This window comes from Podarcis gaigeae, assembly GCF_964106915.1.
Source record: "Podarcis gaigeae genome assembly, chromosome: 11".
Classification (NCBI taxonomy): domain Eukaryota; kingdom Metazoa; phylum Chordata; class Lepidosauria; order Squamata; family Lacertidae; genus Podarcis; species Podarcis gaigeae.
Genome location: NC_139687.1, coordinates 7,134,120 through 7,155,148, shown reverse-complemented (window position 1 = coordinate 7,155,148; position 21,029 = coordinate 7,134,120). Strand labels below are relative to the sequence as shown.

At 39.6% G+C, this 21,029-nt stretch overlaps 1 protein-coding gene across 6 annotated transcripts in view; it reads left to right on the top strand.

Annotated features, from left to right (window-relative positions):
* The window catches only part of AGTPBP1 (ATP/GTP binding carboxypeptidase 1), an 84,307-nt gene that overhangs the window by 36,814 nt on the left and 26,464 nt on the right, over positions 1–21,029 (top strand). For 2 of the 6 annotated variants that reach the window (XM_083701903.1, XM_083701901.1), the window contains exons 2-10: positions 6,264–6,350; positions 11,299–11,426; positions 12,691–12,758; positions 13,545–13,608; positions 13,890–14,036; positions 15,575–15,706; positions 17,084–17,177; positions 19,634–19,671; positions 20,528–20,736. In XM_083701903.1, coding sequence (XP_083558029.1) covers positions 6,316–6,350; positions 11,299–11,426; positions 12,691–12,758; positions 13,545–13,608; positions 13,890–14,036; positions 15,575–15,706; positions 17,084–17,177; positions 19,634–19,671; positions 20,528–20,736 — 915 coding nt within the window. In that variant the 5' untranslated portion in view covers positions 6,264–6,315. Of the gene's footprint in view, positions 1–6,230; positions 6,351–7,638; positions 7,856–11,298; positions 11,427–12,690; positions 12,759–13,544; positions 13,609–13,889; positions 14,037–15,574; positions 15,707–17,083; positions 17,178–19,633; positions 19,672–20,527; positions 20,737–21,029 lie in introns of those variants that run through there. The other 4 variants (XM_083701902.1, XM_083701900.1, XM_083701898.1 and 1 more) reach the window with 3 other exon arrangements.

Here is a 21,029-nt window from a genome sequence, read left to right as displayed (position 1 = left end):
GTAGGTTTCGCAGTTGAGAATTTCTACAAATGAGGTGTCACTGTTGGAAAAGCTTCACTTTGAATCAGTGCTTGCCCTTCTGGGCTTCAGCTGGAGAACTTAGTCAGGCACTCCCCAAACTCAGCCCTCCAGATATTTTGGGACTACAACTCCCATCATCCCTAGATAACAGGACCAGTGGTCAGGGATGATGGGAGTTGTAGTCCCAAAACATCAGGAGGGCCGAGTTTGGGGATGCTTGATCTTAGTGCTTGTATGGGAGAAGGCACTTCTGAGGTATTCTGGAGACAAAATAATTTAAAGCAGAATAATAAGATTGGTTGTCGTAATCATTTTACCCGTAATGGTGTTGAGTTCAAGATTTGAGATTCTTGGTAAAATGACTAATCAAATGATATGGGGTGGAGTGAAGTGACTCAAAGATCCAGGAAGCCCATGGTTTGCAGAGAGATTCAGTGTAGCTGAAGGTCTGCATTTTGAGCAGTTACAAACCTGAGTGACTTTTGAAGATTGATTTGGAAGACTGATGCTGTCTTTGAGCAACTATAAGCCATATTTGTGTGACCTTCAAAACTTTCTCATAACAAGTTTGGATTTTAGCACGCACATTCAAAATGAATTTATGTAGCAAAACTGCAATGTAAAATGTTTAAAGTGGAATTGATTAATGTTCTCTAAAGTATTTATAAACAATAACTCACTGCTTGCTTGTATTTTATTTTGCCAGTCTTGAAATTACATTGCAAGTGCAACTAAAATTAGGTCAGATACTATTAAAATGGTTAAACTCATAAAGTTGCTGTTCACAGAAGCCACTTATATCCATTGGAGATTTCCCTGAACTGAAGGGAGAGGAACGAGATTTCTAATAATTTCCCCTTTCTACTGCAGTCTGATGTAGCACCATCTATACTTTTCCCAAAGGGCCCGTCAACAACTGTCTGGAACAGAGTTTGGTGTTCATGGAAGCCTCTGCTGGACCCAAGAGCCTTCTATGAATGGAAGAACATTGCTAGATACAGCTCATAGTAAAGTCAAAGCAGTGCAGTCTATCTGTCAAATCACATGGGCCTCCTGTGCAGCTCATTGGTTGTGTAGGAGAGGAACAACACCAAGACAGAACTAGGTCCAAGGTACACCAAAAAATGTGGTTTCTTGGGCCCACTGTGTTTTGAATGGGGGAAACATGGGGAAATTGCCTTCCATGTTTTTTACCACAAAGTAATTTTGAGGAGCAGGAAGAAAAAAAAAGAAGCTTCCTCTTACCTCCTTCATTATTTCTTACTGCGAGCGTTTGGGATTTGGAAGCAGTGCAAAAGGACACCAACAAACTAGGCCGATGCCCTTTAGCATCACTTGTTGGCAACCACCCAAGACGGTTTGCATTGCTAACAAAGCTCTTAAGCTCTTGGCTAAGCCCATCCCCTTGTCCCAACAGAGGGAAAGCGTCAAGTTTGCAGTTTGCAATAGGCAGTTTTGTTCATCTGTAGTTACGGGTTTAATTTTACAAGCATTGAAATGAACTGATTATGGAATTCTGATTATTTTAGTTTCCATCAACTCGCCGTAGCCAAAATGTATTTGTTCAGCATTTTAAAAATTATTCTATCAAAATCAACTAGAGAGATGATTACCTTTTCAAATGGACTGTGTTCTCTGAGATATTACGCCACCTTGTTTTTCTTCATAATTCTGAATTTCCCTTATAGTGTTTTTTACATGTCAGCTGCAGATCTTTCAAAAGGTTACAGGGCAACCACAACTGAGAGTCTTACTGTGCTTCATTTGGTTATCACTTAGACAGCTTGCTCACTCCACCCTAGTATATGGATGTGTCTGTCTGAGATTACGGTTCTTGATCTATGTAAAGGTCTCCAGGAAGGTATCTACTGTCTTCATAGATATCCTTGCCTCACTCGGTTTGCAGAAAGAAGCAAGCTGTCATTTTGCATCTGTGAGCACACTAGAAGTCAAAAGCTGCTTTTTTATTTCTCCATGTTGCTGTGAGACTGATGCACTGAGTGGCTGTAAAAAGAAAATTCATGTTATATTTGGCCAGAGATTTAGCTGATTTATCCCTTTATATTATATGAGCCATGAGCCATTTGCCCTTTATTTCTTATAGCAGCTATGTAGAAATGCTTTTTTGTGGCTCCATCTCATTATTCTGCTGAAATGTTTGATCCTGACTGTATGTTTAAAGCCCTTTAATTTCAAGGGTTCTTCTCATGCAGTGGCTACCCAGTGAGAATTAATGCTTGATTCTCTATGTTTGCTGTTGAACAGCAGCAGCATGGAATAATGTCATATAAAAATGACTCCCATGCTACTCTTACAACATATAAAAGGTCTCCGAGAATTGGTGAGTGTTGATATTTGTATATAGCAAATGTTGTAGGACCTGTTTAGGCAGAAAACAGACATTCTGGACTAAGCAAAATTGAGAAAGAAAGAAGAAACGGGAATGATGTAAGAACTGTAAGCAGTGTCACAAGACACCGTAGAATCATAGAATCTAGAATAAAACTGCCGAATTTGTTCATATTTAAATAATCCTAGAATCATAGAATAGAATCATAGAATCATAGAGTTGGAAGAGACCACAAGGGCCATCGAGTCCAACCCCCTGCCAAGCAGGAAACACCATCAGAGCACTCCTGACATATGGTTGTCAAGCCTCTGCTTAAAGACCTCCAAAGAAGGAGACTCCACCACACTCCTTGGCAGCAAATTCCACTGTCGAACAGCTCTTACTGTCAGGAAGTTCTTCCTAATGTTTAGGTGGAATCTTCTTTCTTGTAGTTTGGATCCATTGCTCCGTGTCCGCTTCTCTGGAGCAGCAGAAAACAACCTTTCTCCCTCCTCTATGTGACATCCTTTTATATATTTGAACATGGCTATCATATCACCCCTTAACCTCCTCTTCTCCAGGCTAAACATGCCCAGCTCCCTTAGCCGTTCCTCATAGGGCATCGTTTCCAGGCCTTTGACCATTTTGGTTGCCGTATAACAGTATAACATCAATCCTCATGAAAGACACTGGCTATCTAATTGCTGCTAGGCCCAATTCATGGTGTTGACTTTAACATTGAAAGCCCTAAATGACTTAAGGCCCAAATACTTGATGGCACTCCTCCTCAAATCAGCCAGGTCAGGCCCTATGGGTCTGTCTTGTGGGCCCTTTGATTAATTATTTAATTTCTATGCTGCTTAATATGTTAAAAATTGTAGAAGAAATTGACACAACAGAAATTTAAAATATTACAGAAGTTACATAGACATTAGTTGTATCTATCTAAATCAATAGCAATTCATTTTCCTTCTGACACACCCTCTCAGCCTCCAGGTTCTCACGCAGGGTCCAAACAAACACTCATCTCACCCACAAAAGTCTCACAAGAAGAGTTTTTGGAAACGGCAGGCATCCCCCCAGTGCCTCACTTAAGACTTGCTTTTTCTGAGCAGGCCCAAGGTGGATGGGGCTTTATCAGACTGCCCACAGCTGTGTCCCATTTAGTACAGCAAGTTTGTTGAGTTTTCTAAGGCAAAACTATAGGGGCATAGGAAGTTGGTTTATATCTAATCAAACTATTGGTTTATATAGCTAAGTATTGTCCACACTGATAGATAGTGACTGTCCAGGATTTCTGACAAGGTTATTTCCCTACCCTACTTGGAGATGCTGGGGATTGAATGTGGGAACTGCTTAATTGTTTTGTAGTATTTTTCTGTATATTAGCTATACTGCAGAATTTTGATTATATCTGTTGAGTGGGTATTTTTGTTTGTAGTAAATTCAGGTGAGTGTTGTATCTCCGGTTTTCACCTTCAGTTTTAAATTTTATTCGTCCTATGTGGAAGTGTCAATACTATACATTCACAAAACAGTTGGTCTATTTGGGGAAAGGTCTTAACGAAGTTTATGATTTAGAAAAGGGAAATGCTCATGAAAACAAAGTCAGCCACAGCCAACCACAAATGAACAGCCACACACTCCAGGTGAGAGAGAGGCCTACTCTCTCACCACCAAAGAAACACAAGTGAACAGCAGAGAACCTGCACAAGCAACACTGACACCAAACCCTACATATATTAAGTAAAATAGAAACATCGCCACCCAACCCCCACCACCCATCTTCCCCCCTCCGCCTCTTTTCCCATTTTCTTCCTAAGGTTTCAACAAATGAAACTGATTTGTAAAAATGTTACATTGGGGGGGGGGGGAATGCGAGAGAGAGACATTGCACGCACTTGTAAATCAAGAAAATCTTTAAGAAAAGAAAAGTGAAATGCACTTTAAGGTATTTGATACTATGAAAAGCAAAACAGTAGTTTATATGGAGCATGAATAGGTTTTATAATATAACAGCCAAAATCAAAATATAGCTGGAAAGGGTGGCCAGCCAATATAGCTGGAAAGGGTGGCTACCAAACAGTGCCATGTATGGATCTAGCATTTCTTATCCAGCAACCTTTGTTTTTTCCATTTTTTTTATTGATTTCCCACATTTATCTCAAAATGACACAACAAAACACACACACAAAAAGAAAAACACCCCACAATACAACCTTTGGAGCTTAAACACTTCTTCCTCCCCCTGCACATCTGACTGCAAAGGAACTTCCTGGTTGGTTAAACCACATTTTCTGTTTTTGGTTGGTCATGGCAAACATGTGGTTTCATAAACCAGGAAGTTTCCTCTGAAGCCAAGTGTGAGGAAAGGGGAAACATTTGAGTTCACAGCTCATTTATTTTTCAAGAAACCATACATCTGAGTCAGGCAATGTCTGATATCAGCTGACTTCCCTGTCATGAATCTTTCATATGGGGCAGTGATTTACAGGGCATAGGAACACACAGACTGTTTGTTTTTGGCCAGGATATGATCCTCAGAGAGCACTGAGTTGCTTTCAGAGCGATTTGTCTGACTGTGAGGATCAAGAATCAGAGTAAATAAGGGACATTCTCTGCAGGACCTGGGAGAGTTCCTCCTGCAAAAGAACGGGGTTTTTAGCCAGTAGATGCAGAGCATGCAGATTGCACAATATCTGGTTCCCATGCATTTCTGAAACTCCCCAGGCCTTGGCTGCCTTGAGGAAGGATTGTGTTATGTCAGCACGACATAATTTTTTTGTGGATTTTGTCTTTAGTTTATAAACTCCAGTTTTGCTGATATAAGTAAGCTAAGAACTTTTTGGAGTAGAACTGAGGACTAAATGAGATGAGTAACTGATAACTCCCTGATACACAACTGTTGAAATAATGTTTCTCCAGTAAAAAGGGGGGCTTATCCATTAAAAGGGTTAGCTGGAACACATGGATGGCACCTTCTTAGTTCCAATTTGTTATGAAAATCTTGATTCCAGTAATGGTAAATGCAAGCAAATGACAACTTGGTGTCTGTTATGAAATCATTTAAAGAATAATAACAGTTTAGAGACCCCTATTATAAGTAAATCTTTCGTGAATAGAAATTACAGGGGTGATTATGAAGCAAAGCATATTATTCCAGCAAAGTAAATTATTTTGAATTTACTTAGTAATATAGTTGAGAACATACTAGCATCTATTAACAAACAAACAAAAAAAAAGCTGCTCACAAAGATAGAAAATTCGGTATTCTGCGAAACATTTTCCTTTTAAAGCAGGTATGCATTCAGTAATAAACTGGATTTGTTTATCTGAAAACAACTACTAGACTTTGGAAAAGCTTTTGGCACCAATAGCTTCTTATATATAATTGCTGATACCTTGTTTTGATTGGGTAATGTTAATATCAAGCAGCTTCTATGAGGGCTGGTCAGAAAATATTACATGTGGCATTTCCCGAATGGAAAGTACTAATTTTCTTCAGGATTTTGTACGGAGCTGCAGTTTTTTCAATTTACCATTTTGGGCCAGAAATGAGTGAAAAACTTCAGCGTGGCAAAACCTCCCTATTGCCAAGAGGTACAATAGTCTCCTATTACTCTCCCCAGCAATATTTTCCACTGATTGCTTATCCATGTATTTTTCCACAGTCTGTGCCATCTTTGTCACTGCTACACCCTCTTTAGCAGGCACCTTTGCTTTTTGCTTAACCAATGGCTACAGCTCCATTTTCCCCCTGACATTTTTGTTCCCAAGCCCTTATAAGGCTCTATTTGCTGGCTATCTTGGTGTTATTTCTGCTGTGTTTTCTCAAACATTATCCTGTTTCTCACACTAGAATTTGAGTATACTTACACACACTTCTTCTTTTTTCATTTTTGCCGATCATTAGAGATGTTGCTGTGGAAGAACTAAGCTTTCCAGATTGATATGAAGAACTTTACATGATGAATAAAGTAAAAATGGCATCAGAAAAAAGGTAAGGGGATTGGGGGGAGATGCAGATGTTGTTTAATCTTACTTGCAGGATATTTTTTTTCAATAGCTGGGTTTGTATTCCTTGAAGATAGCTTGTAAATGAACCCAAAGCTATCAGGCTTATTCAGATGATTAAGAAAAAGATTTTCCGTAATAGTTGGTGACCTGTAATTATAAATTTTATTTAGATTTTATTGTGTACATATAATTGTCACTTTGATATTTTAATGAACTATACAAGTACTTATATGCTATCCATGTAATTTTACAATAACCCATTGTTTTTTGTTTGAGCAAAACAAACCATGATCCCTGGTTTGGAGTAGATACTAAGATAGAGATTCCGATGCAATCCATCAATGGCTACAGACTCAAAGGGATCGCAGTGGGAACTACCTCAACATTTGCGATAAACCATTAACTAGTGTTCACCATGATATGTGAACTAGGAGATTGGATTGGATCCAAGGGTTGCATGAGCAGACGGCTGCTCTTTTCATGTCTTTCCTTTCCCTTCTGCTTTACATACTACACCTCTGGTTAGAAATTAGTGATGGCATCCTGTAAACTGACACTTACTATTATCTTGCATGTGTGCTTATCACTGTTGAGCTTATCACTGGTTTGGGTTAGTAGTCAACATATGCTTAGAAGTTGCAGTTAGTCGTGATTTCAGTTGTATATAATAAACACAATGGAAATTGATACTCCTCTGCTGGCACAATAGACTTCTGTGTGTGCAATGGAACTTCCTCTTCGGTCTGCTCAAGCTCCTTGCACACCCTCAAAATCAGCTCCAGATGGTTCAGATGTGCAGTGGGAGGAGAGGAAATGAAAGCTACTAGCCAGCTGTTAGAAAGGAGAGTGCTCTGGTACTCAGGTCCTACTTGTGTCTCATTGGCCGCTATGAGAACAGGGTGCTGGACCAAATGTTGGCCTGATCAAGCCATATGTAAGAATGTAAGTGGGGCTTACATTATGCCAGTGGGACTAAGCACACGGAACATTGGATACATGTGCTTAAAATAATCTGAACTGCTCTGCATATAAGTTATATAATACGTCATCCATTGAAGTGCCAGTTATTTTGGAATTGGTACTTTGTTGGGGCCATTCTTCACCCCATATAAGGAAACTTGTTTGCAAATAAATTTAAACATTTCTTATGCTTATTCCAGAATCATTTGATTGAATCCAATAAAACTCTCTGAGAGTGTGTAAACTTAGAGGAATTGTAGCCTTATGACACAACATGGTTTCCATGGTAACTTCCTACGATGCAATTGTGTCTGGGTTGGACTCTAGAATAAGGTCACTATGTAAGAAATGGTTAAGCTGTAGGTTGCACTTAGTTTGTAGCTTGGTCAAAGGCATTATTAGCGGAAATAATGCAAACATGAGGCGCAGCACTCGGATCCATATCAGAGTCAGGATGTTTAGACCACTTGGGAAGTGGGTAGGATCTGACAACTCTTCTCATCCTTGGCCTGTAGGAACTAATCCCCGGTGAGTGGAAAAGCCTGTGGAATGATGATAATACCACGGGAAACATTCTTACTATTTATTTAACATTTATTTATACTTACTATTTACTTAACATCTATTTTTGCTTCCAGCTGCTCAGTTTATTTTCATATCAGCCTTGAGAGTAGTTGGGAGCTCCATAACAATTTATTTTAAGACTAGTCCTAACAGCGTATCTGTTTCCAGTTACTTAAGTTTTGCTGGTGCTCTAAGTATCCTAAAAGTAATTCTCTAGAAAATTCCTATTTCTTATACTATTAGTTGTTGGTCCCAAAACAAACTTCCATATATCACGTGGAAGAGATTAATCTTTCTGAAAGATGTAATAAGAGAGAATGTTACTTCCTCTAAACTTTTAAAATATTTTGTCTTTAAATGTACAAAGCTGCACCCCGTTTTCAGAATAGGTTGCCTGTTTAAAACACCTCAACTCCACTCTCAGATTAATAATAATAATAATAATAATAATAAGTATTTATATATAGTTTGGAGGGTTTTTTTTCCAAAACACATCTACTTTTATATGGATGTCATCCTTCCAGATTGGTCGGCGGCTTTAATTGTGCAAGTAGCACATACAATTTTGTAATCAGGATTATGCCAGTTGTGCGAAGTTGCCAATTTTGACGTGATGTAATAGTGCTTGGAACCTTGAGATAGCTTTTACCTGCTACACTGACCCTTGGTTATTTGAATGTGTGCCAGTGTATCAGTTTCTGTGTTGCTGCATGTTCTACTGCAGTATCTATGCAGGAGTACAGTGGCACCTCGTGTTGCGTAACCTCCAGGTTATGCAGGAAACCTGGAAGTGGGTTTGCCACTCGTGTGTGCGCAGAAGCAGTCCTTCGGTTACGAAATTTTCGGGATACAGCTGGGCCTCCAAAACAGATCCCATTTGTAACCGGAGGTACCTCTCTTTGTGGCTGCCTCTTACTAGAATAGTTTTGTGAATTTTAGATGAAGCTTGTTTATACCCCAACTTCCACCAAGTTCCTGGGGCATCTTACAAGTATTTGATTGAAATACAGCCATATGTCAGCAGGGATAGCCAGCACAGTACCCTCCAGATGTTGGTGGGCTCTGACTCCCTCTATCCCTGGCCATTGGCAATTCTTGCTGGGTTTGGCGAGAGTTGGAGTCCAACAACATCTGGAAGGCACCACATTGATGATCTCTGTCTTAGAGCAACTTGGTGGTAAATACAGAATCATTTTCTAACTGCAGTTGAACTGTTTTCAAGCTGCTGAGCGAAGAATAGTAATTTATCATATCTTTGGTAAACCAGCAGTGGCAGTATTTATTAAACTAGTGCCATATACTTTTAGTTTTATTGCAGCTAACCATATTTCATTGTAACGTGTATAACAAATTGTCACTTGCTGTGTAAGCTAGCTGTATGGTAAGCTGACAAGCAGAATGGCTTATGGTGCCAGTTAAATGCAACAGGAGCATTTTGTCACTCTAGAAAGGCAATGGCAAAGGAAAGTTACATAACGATATCACTCCAAAAATAATGTGTGTACTTTTACCAGTGGAGTCACATTTTGGACGTCATTAATGGCTTAAAGATTGTGTTACACTGTAGATGCTTAGAGGTAAGTTGAGGTGTGTGTGTAAAAGTGTGTAAGAGATCCATGGCTGTTCTGAGCCCTGATGATGACTCAGTGGACTTGTTAGGAGTATTGCCATTTGAGCATTCCAGTAAATAAAATAATCTGTTTTCAGATAATAGGTCTAGAATTCATGACAAACCTCATACTAACTCAATTGCTTAAAAATACCATCCTGGGTTGAAACTGATCTGTGAACATTGCAATGATTATCTCAATCTATGCAGAATCAACACTTCTTTCAAACCAACCAACCTAAAGTGCTATTTGTAACTAGTCCAGTGCAGCCCTGTCTCCATGGATGATTTTGTGTATCTTCTTGCTTTAAAGCAAGGATGGGAAGCCTGTGGTCCTCTATATTCACTCATTCCCAAGGAGTGAATATTGGCTAGGGCTGGTGAGAGTTGGGAGTCAGCAACAACTGGAGGGGGCAGCATGGGAGCCACCCCTGCCTTAAAGGCTCCTGGTAAAGACACAGAGACATACGCCTAGCCTGACAAGGCAAAATGAATTTTGTCCTGAAGTGGGGTGAGAGGAAGAGGTGAACACAGAGGTATTCTCACCTCCTGGATTTCAGATCGGGTAAAGCAAGATGTTAAGTGATATTGTTAGCATCAGATACTTGAGTCTGCCCCTGATGTGAAATCCAGTTGGCCTATTTTAGTTTGAGAGTTTCAAAAGACAGCTGCCTCTGGATCCATGGCAGAGAGTAGAATTACTTTCCTTTAAAATGAAAACATTTTACGTTATAAATATCCTTAATTAAATGTATTATAGAATGAAAAACATTGCTTAATCACATTCCTGCAGCTCAGTGTGTAAGCCAATGTAAATCACTGGGCTGCCTGATAAAGCTAAAATTTATTTGAATAAACTTCCACTTTTTTGCAGTTTATATTTCTTCTCTTGGGCTATGTTAAGGCTACATAATGGATTAATTAATGGACCTTTTGATACTAATCAGATCTGAAATTCTGCCAAGATGGGAAATTCTTGTTGTCTCAACTAGAGATGGTGTGAAAGTCTGTCTGAGGCTGGCTTGGAATAGAAACCAAGGTGTTAATAGGACCTGAATCCAAACCGGAAACAAGTGTTCAAATGTCTACCCTTCCTCTCCAGAGCTTTCAGGAATTCTTAGAAGATGAAGTTTCATGCCATCATCAGCACTCCCTCCCCTGCTTTTCGAAAGCAGCAGCAATGTCAAAAGGCAAAAGAGAGGATTTTTCTCTCCTGTTTTTCCATCAGAAATTCTGGGTGTAAAGGATTCTAGGATGGTAGCCCTGGCTAAGAGTGTGATGTCACAATGGATAACTGGGACTTGTGGTTTATTTTCAGTTGCTGGAACCTTTAAAACATGGGTCACGCAACTTTTTTGGACCAATGGATGCATCACAAATTTTGAGAGGGTGTTGTGGGTGCCAGTCAAAAATTGGCTGCCAAGTGGGTGTAGCATAACACCAAATGGCTGTGATAGGGTGGCATGGCATAACAGAAAATTAGAGAGAACAGTAATTGCTACTCCCCTGCCCCAACAATTGTGAACAGGCTTAACTTGTTCAATTTCTGCTTCACATACAGCCCTTAAAGGCACAAGGACCCTGTTTTTCCACAGTGTCAACCTTAAACAAAGACCAAGGCTACATTCTTACCTGAGAGTAATTAACTAATTATTAATTTTTGGATCATCACCCTAATGTTAAGCATTCCTAAAATACCACTCTGAAAAATGCCTGTCATATTAAAAGTGACAGTAACTAATAATAATAATAATAATAATAATAATAATAATAATAATAATAATTTTATTTGCTCCAGTCTAACAAACAATTCTCGGATTCTGAGTTTGCTGTCGCAACTGGAAAAGATCAACACAGAATGTTTGGTGGAAGCTGACACTACCAGATATGTTACATCAAAAATTCTCCACCTGGCTCAGAGTCAAGGTAAATATTTGTACATTGAAATCAGCTTTTAAATTTATATGCACTTTACTCTTGAAAATATTCTGTATATAATATATGTATGTCATCCCATATGTCATGGTACATTGTTATGTTCTGATTGTAAACTGTAGTCAGTATGCTTGCATACATAGAACAAAACACTTTTTTTCTTGCTTAGAAGATGTAGTCACTTAGCTCAGGCTGGATGTAGACATGTCAAAGAAGCATTTCAGTTTAAAACATTGTAAATTTAAACTGGGAAAACAAGTAGAGAAAAATGGGACTCCACATCGCCATCTGGTGGCACAATGTTATATCACATATATAACTTCCAGTAGCACCTTAAAGACCAACTAAGTTAGTTCTTGGTATGAGCTTTTGTGTGCATGCACACTTCTTCAGATACCTCTTCTTCAGATACTTCTTCAGGTATCTGAAGAAGTGTGCATGCACACGAAAGCTCATACCAAGAACTAACTTAGTTGGTCTTTAAGGTGCTACTGGAAGGAATTTTTTTGTTTTGACTATGGCAGACCAACACGGCTACCTATCTGTAACTCACATATATAACGCTTGCCTTTTCTTTACCAGTCTAGCTGAGTTCTCAGTATTTAAAAAGTTCCCTTTTTATAATGAGGTTCATTCCTAATAAGGGGACACGGGTGGCGCTGTGGGTAAAACCTCAGCGCCTAGGACTTGCCGATCGTCAGGTCGGCGGTTCGAATCCCCGCGGCGGGGTGCGCTCCCGTTGCTCGGTTCCAGCGCCTGCCAACCTAGCAGTTCAAAAGCACCTCCGGTGCAAGTAGATAAATAGGGACTGCTTACTAGCGGGAAGGTAAACGGCGTTTCTGGGTGCTGTGCTGGTTCACCAGATGCAGCTTGTCACGCTCGCCACGTGACCCGGAAGTGTCTGCGGACAGCGCTGGCCCCCGGCCTCTTAAGTGAGATGGGCGCACAACCCTAGGGTCGGACACAACTGGCCCGTACGGGCAGGGGTACCTTTACCTTTACCTCATTCCTAATATTAGTCTTCTTCTGTTGATGCAGATAGGTAGGAATTATTACATTGTTAAAAGGAATAATTTCAAGCATCTGGTATTTTTGCATTGTAGATTGTTATTTATTAATTAAAGTAATCACCACTGGGGATTAAAAACATTTTTTTACTATTGAACTTTATGCTTTTCAGCAGCTACTATCTGGTTGCCCACATTTGAAATTAATTTCCTGGTTTATCAAGTGCTCACATGTATTTAACTTTCAGAAAAAATCAGGAAGGAAATGACTGCAAAAGGTTCAACTGGAATAGAAGTTATTCTATCAACTTTAGAGGTACTATTTTTATTTTAAAAACTAATTTATGGTAAAATAGTGGGTCGGTATGACTTAAGTTTCTTGCACAGTTTGAATTTCTAAAGTTTGCTTCTCAGTCAGCGTAGTCACTCTGTTCACTGGATTTTCATGTTTGGGATAGACGAAGAGGTTTGTTACTTTCCTTTAAAGTAGATGTTAGAGATTTTAGCTATAGCAAATTCTTTTGAAATTAAGGATTCAAAACTTAACACAAAGTTGATGGTGTCCCAAAGTAGTGGCATTTAAAAGAATTGATACTTTTGGTTAATTGGCCAGTGCCACTGTTAAGATGTGATTTGAAAACCTAGTGTAGGGCATTGATGTCAGAGATAGAGCTGTCATTTTTTATATCTAAAACAAGCATAGGCAAACTCTGGCCCTCCAGATGTTTGGGACTACAATTCCCACCATCCATAGCTAACAGGACCAGTGGTAAAGGATGATGGGAATTGTAGTCCCAAAACATCTGGAAGGCTGGAGTTTGCCGATGCCTGATCTAAAATATTACTGAATGTTCATGGTCCTGATTCTGGAATTTTTGTACTTTTTAAAGCTTTAAGTCAAAGCAAGGGAATGTGTGGCCCTCCAGATGTTGTTAGACTTTAGCTGCCATAATGCCTGACCATTGACCACAATGGTGGAGCAGATGGGAGTTGTGAGGGCACTAGGATCTCCATCCCAGTGCTTTAAGAATGCATGTTTGTATATATATATATATCATGAAAGGTATAATATGATAACTAAGAAATACTCTGTTCATTTCAGAATACCCGAGATCTTCAGACTACACTAAATATCTTGAACATCCTAAATGAGCTGGTGGCAGCAGGTGTGTTTTTATATTGAATTGCAAATTTGTAATATCTGTCTAGGCTTGTAGTGTCTTTTATCTAATAAATGTGAATGGTTATCGTCTTAGACAGTTTAGAAACACTTACATAGCTAAGGTTTTCTGCCATAAAGAGAATAAATACTTCATGTGGCCTTTTATATATGACCGGCCTTATACATGTGACCTTATACTTGTGACTATATTTTTAAAAAGTAAGAGTTGGTAGTAAAATCTGAGTACCTTAGCATTGCTGCTAATGGCTCGCCTTCTATTTTTAGGCAGTAGCAGAAGAACAAGTGTTCTTGTTTCTAGAGGAGGGACACAGATTTTACTGCAATTGCTTGTGAATGTCAGCAAAGATTCCCCTCCAAATGAAGAATTAATGGTGCTGCTTCATTCTCTTCTTGCAAAAATTGGCCCAAAAGGTAAGTCAAACCTAACTAAAATCCTCTTGCATATGTTGTCTTTGTGGAACTGCCGTCGGATGGCTTTCCCAGGCTCAGAACCCCTGCAAAAAACCAACTCATTCTGCTACTGGCACTGTTCAGTAAAAGCCGTGATTGCTTCTTCTGCAGGTCTGTTCTACTAAGGATTAGCAGATAGTGACATTCCCACTTGTTTTTCACTTTATTGTGTTCAGGACTGGACACACAATGCAAACTGGGCCTAGTTCCCTCCCCACAAAACTGCACCCTGCCATTGGAAGAACAGTGGTAGAACTGAGTGGGGAGGCGCCAACAACTCGCTCTCCTTCCAGTGACTACTGCAGGTGTGATACCGTTTGTATGCAGCGAGATTGTGTAATGGAAGGGGGGAAATGGATAGCAAGGTGGGAAAACAAACTGAAGGTACTCTAATTTAACTACATGGCTATGAAGGAGGCTTTCAAATTCATATGGGAAACAGTTTTGGCAAGATAAAGCTAAACTGGGGCCACTTGAGGCACCTGAATTAGTAAATTGGTTCTTGCATCATTTGCACAGATTGGCTGTAGGTTGTGCAGGTCTCTTTTCCCAAAAAGTCCATGGCCAGGAATTGAATCTTGGGCCTCTGCTTAGCTTGGGCTGTTCTACTGAGCAATAGCCCTATGTAGGGCCTTCTTGGTACCAAACTATGTTACTGAGATCAACCCATGCACGGGGCTGGAAGGGAAACAAATCAAGTGAATATTGTTCAGAGACTAACATGAACTTCTCTTCCACCTTCTGTGGGTAATTCATTGTCCTGTGCTGTGTGATTTGTGGGTTCTGTCACTGCAGTCTCCCTCATTGGTTGCCAGTTTGTTTCTGGGTTCAGTTCAGTCATCACATCAGTGTTTAAAGCCCAGTATGACTTAGACCAGAGGTCGGCAAACTAAGGCCCACGGGCCATATCCGGCCCGCGGGGGTCATTTAGACCGTCCCCGAGCCGCCTCTGAACCTTACCGCCCGCTTGGCAAGTCCCCGCGCGCTGCGCTAAACTGGCACACAGACACCTCCGCCGCACCTCCTTGGTGCCAGAAATAGCGCATGCATGTGCACACGCATCTGTGAACACACACGCAATCTGGCCCGCAGAGAGAGCTCTAGGGGAGTGGACCGGCCCAGGCTCCGTAAACTTTGCCGACCCCTGACTTAGACCCCCAAATATCTTGTAGTAGTTCCACCACCCCAAAAATTGCAGGAAATGGTGGCTGAGGAGAGGGATTTCTCTGTGGCAGCCCCTAAATTGTGGACCCTCCCTCTCCACTGAGGTGAGTCTACCACCATCATTATTCAGCTTCTGCTATGTGATGAAGATGCATGTCTTTACTAAGCTCATTGTAACCTACCCAGGATCTTATGGTGGAAAGCTAGGAAATTTTATAAATAAGAAAATAAGAACTGCCGTTTTTTAATCTAAAAAGCTGTGGCCAGCTAACCCCCACCCCAAATTATAGTTTTCATGGCTTCTAATATTGCTGCTATTCCTTTTGAATTTCCAGATAAAAAATTTGGAGTAAAAGCCAGAGTTAATGGTGCTTTAAATATAACTCTTAACCTAGTGAAACAGAACTTGCAGAATCAAAGGTTAATATTGCCTTGTCTACAAGTTTTACGAGTCTACTCAACTAATTGTAAGTACCGTGACGTTCTTCTCTCAGTGTATCTCAGTTTTCAAAGATGTTTAATATGAAAGATCAAAGGACCTTCATCTCCCATTTACATTAGTGCTGAAAGCTAGTAGGCATTCTTTTTTCTTATAAAAATCTGTATGTTGGCTTTCTAACTCCTGAGCATGGAATCTTGCTGAGGAGGTATGTAGATCTAGCAATTTTAGTGGGTAGAGGGAGAAAGATTTTGCCAGCCGTAAAGTTCAGTTCTGCACATGTGTACTTTTGCCCCATTGAATTCAATTTTATATACAGCCTCCACCTTAGTTAAATGTTTAATTGCTAACATTAATCATACTTAATGATAGCCAGGATTCCCTTGAAGATTTGCCTGCAAACTTGCACTAGCATTAGCCATTATTAATTTACTACCAACATAACCCTCAAGAATGGTTAAGGACAAGGGGAATTCAGTAACAGGTGGAGAGGGGCTTAGAATTAGGATTCTTTTGGCCCAGTGCCTTAATCACAATTAAGCAAGAATTGTGTCTCAGCATAGTAAAATTTCCAGAAATGCTGAAGCTGTGAAAAAAAGTTTCAAAATGTTCAAAAACCAAGGCATAGGTTCTGATAGGTGCAGGTGCTCTGGAAACAATAGTCAACAGGCGCATATCTGCAAAACATAGTTAATATTCCAGTGTAATAGCAGATATTCTGCATTAGAGTTTATACATATACCGTATTTTTTGCTCTATAGGGTGCACTTAGTTTTTTTTGGGGGGGGGGGAAATAAAGAAAAAAAAATATCCCCCCCCCCCCAGTCCCAAAGAGCAAAGAAGCCAAGACAGCCAGCGGGATCCATCGCTTTTTAGCTGCGGGGCTGGGGTGGGGGAAGGTTGCGTGCAACCTCGCCTTCGCTCCCGGAGCTTGCTGCTATCCCGTCGGGCTCTGAAGGTTTGCGGATAGCTGCCCAAAGCCTGGGGTGCACAACTCTGCGCTCCCCGGGATTCGGGCTGCTGCCTGCTATCTGCAAGCCTTCTGAGCCTGGAGGGAACTCCCGCCCCGCTCCGAAGGCTTGCGGATAGCTTCCTGAAGCCTGGAGAGCGAAAGCCTGCATTCGCTCCATAGGACGCACACACATTCCCCCTTCATTTTTGGAGGGGAAAAAGTGCGTCCTATAGAGCGAAAAATACGGTAAGTAGCATTTAGTTATCCTGAAACTTCACTAGACATGTGCATACAGAATTGCAAGTTGAATGCTTAGTTTTGGGATTTTTATGCTAAGTTAGTGAAATATAAATAGGTAAGATGGTGTTTTGGTTATATTTGCCTTGCTTCAAGTGTAAGCATTTATATCTATAACTTTGCACTTTGGTGTAACTTTTTTTTATAAAATTTCAGCTGTAAATGCTGTATCCTTGGGCAGGAATGGACTCGTGGAATTGATATTTAAGATAATAGGCCCTTTTAGCAAAAAGAACACCAGTCTTATGAAGTGAGTAGAAAATCTGAATATATATATATATATATTAATATTGTGGACCGTATTTATTTTAACACAACATTGCTGTTTTGTGCTGCTGTTTTGTTAACTTTGACATTTGTTCGTTTTGTAGTTTTGTTTTACAACTTTAATGTAAATTGCTCCTGATTTAATTGTGATACTTTTTGTAACCCACCTTGGGGTCATTTGGTGAAGAGTGGGATGTAAGTACAAACAATAGATAAATAAAACCCAGCGGTTGTGGTGCGGAGGAGAATGTGATTTGTATGGGTCAGTTGAAGTAATTATGCTAAACGAGTCTTGGAAAACAATTGAATCGATTCATCTCTGTTTTCAAGTATTTGTCCTTGAGACTTAATATACTGAAATAGCCTATCTACTGCTTTCATAGGCCACAATCCAGAGAACCATGTGACTTGTTCTGTGTGCCTTACAGGGGTTTGGGTTTCCTCCCACCACAAGCTCCTTCTAGCAAGAACCAGCACCTGATACATTCACAGAACTAAGGAAGAATGAATTGATGATAACATAAATGCACCAGACAATCTATATTTAACATCTGAATTCTTAATTACGTACCCAAAAGACATGCCGCCTGATCATTTGCACATGTGTTTTGAATTAAGGCCCACTGATGTCCATGAGATTACCTAAGTTTTTTCTTTTTTTTCTTTTTCCCCCATTGCTTCTGAATTTTATTAACCAATGAAGATTGGGTGGTATTTGATACTTAATTGTTTATTGGTTTTTTTGTTTGTTTTTTCTATTCAAAGTTATAACAAGACATATTATCCAAAAACATATCCTTATTCTCCCCCCCCCATTTTTCCTCCCCCCCAAACCCACCCCCACCCCACCTCTCGACTTCCCTCAGTTCCAGTCTTTGGTTTCTCTAATATTGCTATTTTCTACATGTTCCAAAGTTGTATAGATCCTCAAACTGTTTAGCTGATTATTATCAGTAAAAAAAAATTGTGGATGTTTATTCAAAACCTGCCAAGGAGTCCAGTTCACTTTGTTGCGTCTTCAGAAACTTTGTGAAAGGTTCCCATTCATCCTTAAAGTCACAGTTATCCTTGTCCCGTAGCTTATTTGTCAGTTTTGCCACTTCTGCATAGTCCATCAATTTTTCTTGCCATGATTCTTTAGTTGGGGTTTCTTCAGTCTTCCATCCTTGTGCAACCAGAACATTTTCTTCAATTCATTGTATATCATTTCCCAAAATTTTTTAATTACCTTACACTCCCACCACATATGATAAAATGTTCCCTCCTTTTCCTTACACTTCCACCATATATTTGAACTAGTTTTGTACATTTCCCCTAACTGCACTGGTGTTGTATACCATCTGTACATCATCTTCATGTAGTTCTCCTTCAATAGGGAACAATCTGTAAATTTTAAGTCAGTTTTCCATAATTTAACCCAATCTCCCATCATAATGTTGTGACCTACGTCTTGTGCCCATTTAATGAGATTGCCTAAGTTATTTCAACACGGGTAGAGAACTTTTAGCCCACAGGTGGGAAATGACTTGGGCCCTCCCCACCCTGTCTGTGGCTTCCTCTCCTCTGCCCTGTCCTCCCATGCGCTAACTAAGCTTTAAAAAACTTCCGCTGTGCTGAATTTTTGTGTTGGAGGGGGGCAAGGTGGGGAGGCGTGGCAGCTGGGAAAACACGGTGAGTATAAATGTGCTCTGTGCCCGGTTCTTGTGCATATTAGCCATTCAACTCACACTGCCCCCAAGATACTTGCTGTTGCAGGTAAACCAAACTTATGGAATATAAAACAAATTAAAATTCATTTTCAACACTTGATCATGTTTAGAATTGCAGTCACATGCAGAGGTAGGATGCTTATCAGTGATCAGGAATGTTACCTAAATCTTCAATGTCTGGACAAGATACAAAGACTTATTTGAAAATAAAACCCCAAGGTGGCTATCACCGATGGAAGCGAAGGCCCAGAAAAAGCTCAACATGGAGGCCAAATGGCCAAAATATTGGGAGATTTTGGAACAAGAAGGAGACAAATTGAAATTGCAGAGCTTTGAGAAACTAAAAGACAAAGTGCGAGATTGGCTTCATTATTTTCAAATAAGGGAGGCTTACAATTTGGACAAGAAAAATGGCTTCCAGGTGGAAAAATCAAAATTGGAAACAGAACTGTTGGACCCCCAAAACTAAGATATTATCAAGGATGTACAACTTGCTGTTGAAATGGAATACTCGGGATGAAACGGTGAAAGACATGGAAGGATTGACTTGTTTTTAATTGGTTTTACTTCTTTGTATTTTGTATTTTCTATTTTTTTATTCTTTTTTGTTTTGTTATTTTTTATTTTTGTGATTTGTTTGAAACTCTAATAAATATTATTTTAAAAAAAGGAATGTTACCTAAATCTAATAGTTTGTCTGTTTTGTGTTTGTCTATATTTATATTCGCAGAGTTGCTTTAGACACCCTTGCTGCATTGCTAAAATCAAGTAAGTGTGTGCCTTAATATTTCAGAAGATATGGAATGTGAGCAGATTAAAATAAGTTTTGCTGGCAATCACCCTGTGTTTACACAGGTAAAACTGAAAATAGACATTTTAAAGATTGCAGCTTAGTAGCCAGTATTGTGCATTGAAAGACTCAGCAATTCCGTGATTATTATATCGGTGAGCTGTTCTGATGAGGGAATAGAACAAAATATGCAGAAAATGCATACATCTGTTAGGCACACTTTGGATTAATCTCTGTTTTGCAGTACTCGTCATGCTATTTGGAATTGCTTCCAATATCTATTTTTATTGATTGGGGGTTATTAAAAATTGCAGTTTGTTTCCTAAACTTTCTGCAGTTTGTTCAGAAATGTATACATTCACCCTGGCCTTCCATTTTAATTTTTCAACACTGTGAGGTTGGGATGAAAGAACGTTAGATGATCCTAGGGCACAGCGAGTTTAATAACCTAAATGGGGATTTGATTCAAGTGTCCCCAATCTAAGTCTAGTACTCTGATAGCCACCCCACACTGACTTCTGTATGTAATAACTCTTCATGACTATTGCTTGGTATCGGCAGATAAGTCTATTTCTTGTCTGTGCCAATTTTGCATATGTTCATACGTCCATTCCATCCTATAATCACAGCGATCAGCAAAGATTTTTTTTAAAAGCATATAGGGGAGGAAATATTTAAGTGCATATTTTATTACAAGATAATCTTGGTGTGTGCATTTCTAAATGTATTTTATCCTAAAAGACTTTGAAAAAAGATTTACATATTTTGGTACATTTTGGCATGTTGTAACTGCTTATAGTTTCTTGAGATCTCTTGATTTTTCCCCCCTCCAAGAAACAAATGCAAGGAAAGCCGTAGACAGAGGCTATGTCCAAATGCTCTTGACAATTTACGTCGACTGGCATCGCCATGATAGTCGGCATAGACACATGTTGATCCGCAAGGGCATCTTGCAGTCTATAAAGAGCATTACGAACATCAAGTTGGGAAGAAAAGCATTCATTGATGTCAATGGGATGAAAATTCTGTACAACACTTCACAAGTAAGTGTTTAAAAAGCTTATATTGCTCTGAATGCACAGCGAAGCGCATTTATATGTACCATTAAGATGATAATACAAAGTTGCCTGTGTGCATGTCCCAATACGTGGGTAAAATCGTAAAAGTTGTATTATTGCTATTCTTCATCAACTGAAGAATCATCATACCTCACAGGAAATGCATTCAATCTCATCCACTACTTTTGACATTATAAATTTAAATTAATCTGTACTTGACAGTTCATTACCCAATCACCTCATCTCTTAACAATTGATATCCCTGTTCTGTATTAATC